Consider the following 7,881-nt stretch of genomic DNA (forward strand, 5'->3'; position numbering starts at 1 on the left):
AAGCTCTAAATAAATACGCTGAGTTCATAAATAACTTGGTTTTCATTTATGTATGTTTGGTACTTTTTAATCAAAAGAAATTCGAAGGAAAGTCGACAAGTAATGCGGTCCGAGTGTCTTAAATTCTATCTTCTTCTTCACAGACACTAAAGAGTTCCTAAAGCATGGCGTTGTTTAGTCGTAGATTAAATTACTTGCTTCTTCTTTTGGCTTTAATTAGTCAAGTAATTGATTTTAGATGTTATGGAGAAGAAGCAGACGAAGCCACAGACGACGGTAGGTCCCGCAGAAAGCAATTCTATGCATATTTTCACTTATGTTTGTTTTCTTTTTAACCTTTCTCTGCCCAAATCGTTGCACAAACCAACCAATGCTTCACAACATTCGTTTATCATTTTTAACAAACCTTGGAAGTTTTCTTTTATTTTATCAACTCATATCATTCGGGGGTTTTTCGCAACTAGTTTTGAGAACAGTCATGCATTTTTTTTTTTATTCAGCGTACTTTTTGAAAAACTTTCTTATGAACCTAATTCATTCGTTAATAACTTACTGATGATAAGAGAAACTTAAAGGTTTGTGTAATCAAAATCCATTTTATACCCGGGGCCCGTGATGATCGATGCTGTAATTAATGTCAACCTAAACATACCTATTTTCCACAATTTCACTGCGAAAGAAGTTTTCCCTTGTTTCAAAGAACAAGTTATGTCCGTATTTCTTGCGTTTTGCTAGGTTTTTACAAGTTTTCCTTTCGTGTAAGTAATTTGAAAGGTTTTCATGTGATCCTTTAAGACTTTTGTATATAAGAACATAGATTGAATTTATATCTCAAGTTGTTCACGCATCAGGCTCTTGTAGCGTGGGTTTCATTCCACGTCTACAACTGTATAGGAACCCTTGTTTACATAGACACGCTGCAGAACTTGGAAGAGATTCTCCACAGTTTGTTGTTTTCCGTTTTATTATTGTTTGTGTGGCAGAGGAGCAAGAGAATTCTAATTAAATAGATGTGTATGTGTCGCATAACAGTTTCTACAACTTCGTGATCTTTAAGAATGTCAGGGTTCCTGTAAATATCTGACTGTTATTGACAAAAAGTCAACCCCGGCTCTGATTTCGAGACAACGATTTTTATATTGGATATTTACCTTGCCAAAATAAGACTTGGTTTTCTTGATGTAGTTTTAGTCCACTGCGTCACTAATGTTTCTGATGTTGATCCTAATGTTCACTGTTACGTGTTTAGGCTTTATTTTTGCAGGCGAAAATAATCTCATGTAGAGAGGCCTACTTGGTTGAGTTAACCACCTTGCGGACCTGCTCCCACTAGCGATGAAATAAGATTTAGACATTGTTTTCAACATATTCAACGCCGATGTATTTTATTATATTTGGTTTGAAATTACCGCCTCCGTTTCCAAAAAACAAACAAACTTAACTGAAACATGAATGTGGGTAGTAGTGTTATTACAGAAATCAACCTCATAGATGTACCCTATTTATGAAGATGAAATAGAATTTGGAACAAATTAATTGGTATAATTCAGGTCCTCAATTTTGGGTGGGAAGAATTTTCTTAATTCTTCGTTATTGCATCTCTTCATTTAGTTCTTGCAGTTAACCGTGTATTGCGTGAAAACACAATGAGTAATTGTTCTTGCCCTCATTGACTCCCGAAATATTTCACAGTAAACGTGTTGTAAAACTTGCAAAAGACGTAGTAAAAAGGTGAAGTGGAAACTGAAGATGTCCAACTGGCATGAAAGCTGCTTCAATTTCTGTTTTATAAATTTAGCTCTTTAAAGACTGAGAAAATGACGTCATTAATCTTGTATGTCAACATCTATTTTCTTTGGCTGATCACATCATCATCATCGTTTTTACGTCTGCTTTTCCATGCTTGCATGAATCAGTCGGGAGTACGTTGAGGCAGAGCCTTTTTTCTACAGTTCAATGCCCTTCTGCTCGCCAACCCGTACTTGTTTCCAAGTGAGGTAGTAATCTATCAGTTTACTAAATAGCTAACAGCCCGGGCGTCTTTTACGTAGGGAACAGGAAACAAACACACACATACATATACGACGGGCTTCCTCACAGTTTTCGTCCACCAGATATTTTCTCAAAGCTTTGGTGGGTTCAGGTCGATAATGGAAGACACTTGTTGAAGGTTTTACACAAACCGAAACGACATGGTTGGGAAGCGTACTTTTTAACCATATGCCTTCATTTGATGTTTACTTTTTCATGTTTGTATGGATCAGACGAAATTTACTGAGGCAAATTTTCTACAGATAGAAACTATTCCTTTTGCTAATTTTCACCTGTTTCTAAGCAAGCTAAGAGTTCCTTATGATCAGCCATGGAAGATTGCAAATGAACATCAATTGCATAATGGTAATGTTTACAAATATTGCATGATGTCATGACAAGACTAAACACACACACACACACACACACACACAATGTGTTTCTCTCAGTCTCCATCCTCCAAATCCACTCAGAAGGTTGCTTCTGCTCTCAACTGATTACAGCTGCTGAGCTGTGCTATAATAGAGGAGTGATGGAGAGTTGAGTGTTTGGGGAATGCTTAACGAGGCAAAACAGGTGTAGGGGCAGGCCCAGCATGTGCAGGCGTTTACAGAATGCTTTTAGGACATCATTTTTGCTGTGGTGGACAGGTCTTCTTGTGCACAGTAAATCACTTACCATTCTCCATCCTTTCTCATATCCTCCGTGAGGCTAAGCATCTTGAGATCTGCTTTTGTTGTACACTCATGTTGCACGTCCAATAGAACATATTAGCTTCATTCCTTACTCGTTTTGTCATGGCTTCTGCATTCAGGACCCACATCTCACTACCATTTTGCATCATGTAATCTGCCTTTCGTTCTAAGAAAGAGACCTTTTGTTGCTAACAGCAGTTATAGCTCTCTGAACTTTCTTCATTCTGTTCTTATTTCTAGCAACTATACTTTCAGAATATCCTCCTCTCCAGTTAATTAGGGAGCAGAAACAATCTTCTAGCTGCTGGGACTAAATTATGGGAATGTAATCAAACCAACACCTGTTGTCAAGTGATGATAGGTAAAAACACAAAGGCACACACAAATACAAGCATATCAAATGAGACACACCTTGAATTCTTGATTCATTAAAACTATCTCTTTCTGCAGAGAGGATGCATCATAATTAGGAGATGGCAATAAAGACCAGTTCTTCTTGAGAAGGGGAGATAATCTCAAGAACCAAGAATTCTCCAAAATTCCCCTTAAGGAAATGGACAGGCTTATTGTCTGGAGATTAGAGGACAGCCATAGACATGTGTCTCTGGTTCAATAGCTATACATACATACATGTTGGGTTTCCAACATGGCAAGCTAAGTAAAATCACGGTTGTCCCCTGCATCCCTCTCCAGCTGAGCATTCCTAATCTTGCGGGCTTTTGGGTGCCGGTGCCATATGAAAAGCACCAGTACTGGTGCCACATGAACACACTTGTGCCAGTGCTGCATCAAAGCACCCAGTTCACACTCTGTAAAGTGGTTGGCATGTTAGGAATGGCATCCAGCCGTAGAAACCTTGTCAAATCAGACATGGAGCCTGGCCAGCTCCCTGTCAAACCATCCAACCCATGCCAGCATGGATATTAAATGATGATGAAATCCACTCGCAGGGCATTGGTCAGCCCAGGGCTATAGTAGCAGCAGCTGCACAATGGGACTGAACCCGAACACCCATCTTTTGCAAAGTGAGCTTCTTAACCCCACAGCCATCGTTTTGCTTATATTGAGATCTACAACACAAATTGATTTTACTGATTGTCTTTTCTTTACCTTTTTCCCACTGTAGATAACGAACCAATTGAAGAAGATGATGTGTTGGTCTTAAATAACAACAACTTTGATGATGTCATTTACTCCCGAGATACGGTTCTTGTGGAATTTTATGCACCATGGTAAGATTCTCTTCATATTCTTCTTTCTAATTTTCTCTTATAGTCACTATCAGGACCTGCCAGTAGGATGACAATGAGGATCGTCATCATCATCATTGTTTTAATGTCCACTTTTCCATCCTTGCATAGTTCAAGGCAGATTTGCTCTGGCTGGATACCTTTCCTATCACCAACCCTTACCTGTCTCCCAAAATAAAGTGATATTTCTCCTCAGCCTGATATGTTCTTCCTGAAAGACTGGAAATGAACCATTCATCAGGTGGTATCAAAACAAGGCCACACACACACAATAGATCAGTTGTCATCCACCAAATGTGTCCACAAGACTTTGGTTGGCCTGGGGCTATAGTAGAAGGCACATGCCCCATTTGCACTCCTACTTTCAACATTTCATAACAAGCCTGTCTTTGTCCTACAGACACACTTCATTGCCTTCTGCTCCTATTACTTTACTCTCACTTCACCCCTATTGTTACTCTCACTCTTCCCTCCCTCCCTCCCTTTCTTTCCTCCCCCTCTTTTACAGTCTTCCTGTCTTTTTATTTCTCTATTAAATTACTTTGTGATTTCTTTGTCTTCAGGTGTGGCCACTGTAAAAGACTGGCACCAGCATACGCTGATGCTGCCAAACAGCTGAAGACAACAGTCCCTAAAGTATCATTGGCCAAAGTCGATGCCACTGTAGAAACTGAACTAGGTTCCAGGTATTTGCTTTTAATGGGGTTTTTCTTTTCTTTTTTTTTCTTGCATTATTTTGAGATTATATTCCTGATATTTTGGCAATGTCTCATCCATCATCTCTGCCCACTATTTCCGGGTGGGTCATGGAGTGAGAGTCCTCAGGCACCTCCTCCATAGAATCCTCTTAGAAGCAACCATCATTGCAATTTCCTGGCAATGTTCAAAGACTGAAAGTCAATCTGAAATTTAAGTTATTGCTGGTGAACTGTGTTAGTAAAGTCTTGGTGAACCAAATCCATAGAAGTTCCTCAAATGCTATTATCACTCTACTATGGAAACAGGCATGAATGTGTCTGTGGCTTACGATTGGCTAAAATTAACCAAAATGTTCAAACTTTAATTGTTGGTAATTCTTTATTTATTGACTTAAAGTGAAAATGATTTTCACGTCATTCATTAATCTATAAAAATGTATCATTACACTGAATATGAAATCAATTTGAATAGAAATTGATGCTGGCAGCCAAACTGATAAGATTCCTATTTTACTTAATGACATAAAGTATCCAGTAAGGTTTCAATTCCCAGACTGGGTGGTGTGTTGTATTCTAGAGCCAAACACTTCATTTCATGTGGCTCCACTCCACTCAGTTGTGAATGGGTTAATTCTGTGATGACCTGGTGTCCTGTTCAGGGGGAGGAATGTTGTGATCTTGGTCACCTTTAGGACATGCAAACCAGGTAAATGGTCCTAGGAGATCTAGGACTTCAGACAGTACCTACTTTTACTTAATATATCCTACAACCATCAATAGTTTCAGCATAACGAAGCAAACAAGGTGACTTGTGTTGGTTTTGCTCTTTGTCCTTTTTTTTTATAGAAGTGAAGTAAAACCCAATAAGTTCTGCTGCGGACTTTGATATTGTCAGTCACGAAATTGATGAGAATGAAGATGCCAAACTTGGACTCCCTTCGTTACATTTGCTTTGTTGATTGGGAGATTACAGGGGGCAAAGTTATTAACCCCAAATATGCCACAAAGTTTACAAAAATCAAGCAAAATTAACATTTTGGGCATTATACCTGGTGTAAAATGATTTTTCGCAAATAAATAGTTGGTTGTGGTTATCTAAAATAACCCATTGCAGAAATATGTTAACACAGAATGCACTCCGTACTACTCAAATGCAGGTTTGATACTGAGTATTCACTGCTCAACAACCGACTGTTAAACCAACACACATTGATCTAACACCATCAACTCCCCCCCCCCCGACAGTTCACTCAGTTCTCATTTATTGTAATTGGTTAATCCACCTTCAGTCACGTGGTAGGGGTGTTCAGGATTCTCCTATAGCAACTTGTCTCCTTAGTCTGCTTAATATCAATGTTATTTAGTTAAAGACAAGCTGTGATTGAATAAAACTGATACAACAACAGTTGTTAGACAAACAGAACCCTTTAGGTACCATTTAGTAATTTACCATTCATAATGTTTTGTTGCTGCATTTTTATATATTTGTTTTTTGTCAGATTTGATGTGAATGGATATCCTACTTTATTATTCTTCAAAAATGGAAAATCTTTTCCCTATGAAGGGCCAAGAGAAGCTGATGGTATGTAAACAAAACTGGAAATGTTGTTTGTGTTATTGTTCATTTTCATTTTCAAATTGGTTTTTTATGTCCAACAGCAGTTCAGGGTTGCCAAAGTTAAAATATATATAACTGAGTTTAGTTAAGGCCAAAGAAACATAATTTTGGTCATGATTTGAAATATGCTAATGCCATCATGGCAATCATGTTCTCCAAACTGACACCATTAATGGAGTAATGAAGGCATCTTTACATGGTTGCTCAATATGTCTGCTAGAAATGGTAGTCAACTCTAAAATAACACTCTGTCTTAGAAAAGGAAGGACACACAGGACAGGATAATCCTGGACATGCAAACAGTTGGGATGGTTACAACTGTAGAAACCTTGCCAGAACAGATTGGAGCCTGGTACAGCCTCCTAGCTCGGCAGTCCTCAGTCAAACCGTCCAACCCATGCCAGCATGGAAAGCAGACGTTAAACAATGATGATTATTTATATGATGGGCTTCTTTCAGTTTCCGTCTACCAAATCCACTCACAAGGCTTTGGTCAGCCTGAAGCTATAGTAGAAAACACTTGCCCAAGGTGCTATACAGTGGGACTGAACCCAGAACCATGTGATTAGGAAGTAGGTTTCTTACCACCCAGCCAGAACCTGATTATTATCAGGTATTAAGGGTCGTCATTTTAACCCCCTTTCATTTATATTTCCAAGTTAGCCTTGAATGGAACAGATTTAGGGCAACTCCATGTGTTTGCTGGGTGCTGCTTCTCCTTTCTACTGCTCTTCAACTGATTGTATTGATGTGGATGTCTTACCTTTAGCAACACAACAATTAGTGTGGTATGTTTAAGCTAACGATCAGCTGATCAGCAGTGCAGTATTTTCAATTCTCACTCCACTGCCCAATCACAAATTCCTTTTATCTCACAAAATTCACTCTGTACTCATTTTTCATTTTACCATGTCGTGATTGTTAAGCTTCCTCTTCTCATCATTCAATTTCTCTAAACAGGTATCGTTAAATACATGTTGGAACGAGCTGCACCAAGCTGGAAACCTCCACCAGAGGCTGTCGTTACTTTGACTGACAGCAATTTTACAGATTTTGTGGAAAAGCATGAACTTTCTCTTGTGGAATTTTATGCACCATGGTATAATTATTTTTTAAAATATCTGATTCTTTCTTAATCATGAAAGAGATTCTTCGTTAATTTTTCTTATTGAAAATTATTAAAATAATTTTTCTTTTACATCATACTCAGTAGTTTTGGTTTTGTGGTGAAGATGTTTGCTTTGGAACCAGATGGTTTTAGGTTCGGCCCACCCTCGATTAAATAAGTACCAGTTACGCACTGGGGTTGATGTAATCGACTTAATCCCTTTGTCTGTCTTTGTTTAGCCCCCTGTGGGCAATAATGGGAAAAAAAATAGTGTTTCCTACAAGAGCCATGGGTTGGCCAATCCTTTTTGCATTCTTTTTACTTGATTCAGTCATTGAACTTTGGCCATGCTGCTGCACTGCTTTGAAGAGTTTGCTCAAACAAATCAGCCTCAGTAATTATTTGCAGAACTGCTGAGTTACAGGACGTTGTCAAGTGGTGCAGGTGTTTAACACAAAGACATACATATCTTCCCCACCAT

General features: G+C 38.5%; 1 protein-coding gene across 1 annotated transcript in view; it reads left to right on the top strand.

The window, feature by feature from the left end:
• LOC106877201 (protein disulfide-isomerase A4) overlaps positions 1-7,881 on the top strand; it is a 15,611-nt gene continuing 7,730 nt past the window's right edge. Inside the window, exons 1-5 of the mRNA XM_014926047.2 lie at positions 1-276; positions 3,853-3,958; positions 4,540-4,662; positions 6,174-6,256; positions 7,253-7,391. Coding sequence (XP_014781533.1) covers positions 165-276; positions 3,853-3,958; positions 4,540-4,662; positions 6,174-6,256; positions 7,253-7,391 — 563 coding nt within the window. The 5' untranslated portion in view covers positions 1-164. The remainder of the gene's footprint in view (positions 277-3,852; positions 3,959-4,539; positions 4,663-6,173; positions 6,257-7,252; positions 7,392-7,881) is intronic.

Source organism: Octopus bimaculoides, chromosome 10 (genome assembly GCF_001194135.2).
Source record: "Octopus bimaculoides isolate UCB-OBI-ISO-001 chromosome 10, ASM119413v2, whole genome shotgun sequence".
Lineage (NCBI taxonomy): Eukaryota > Metazoa > Mollusca > Cephalopoda > Octopoda > Octopodidae > Octopus > Octopus bimaculoides.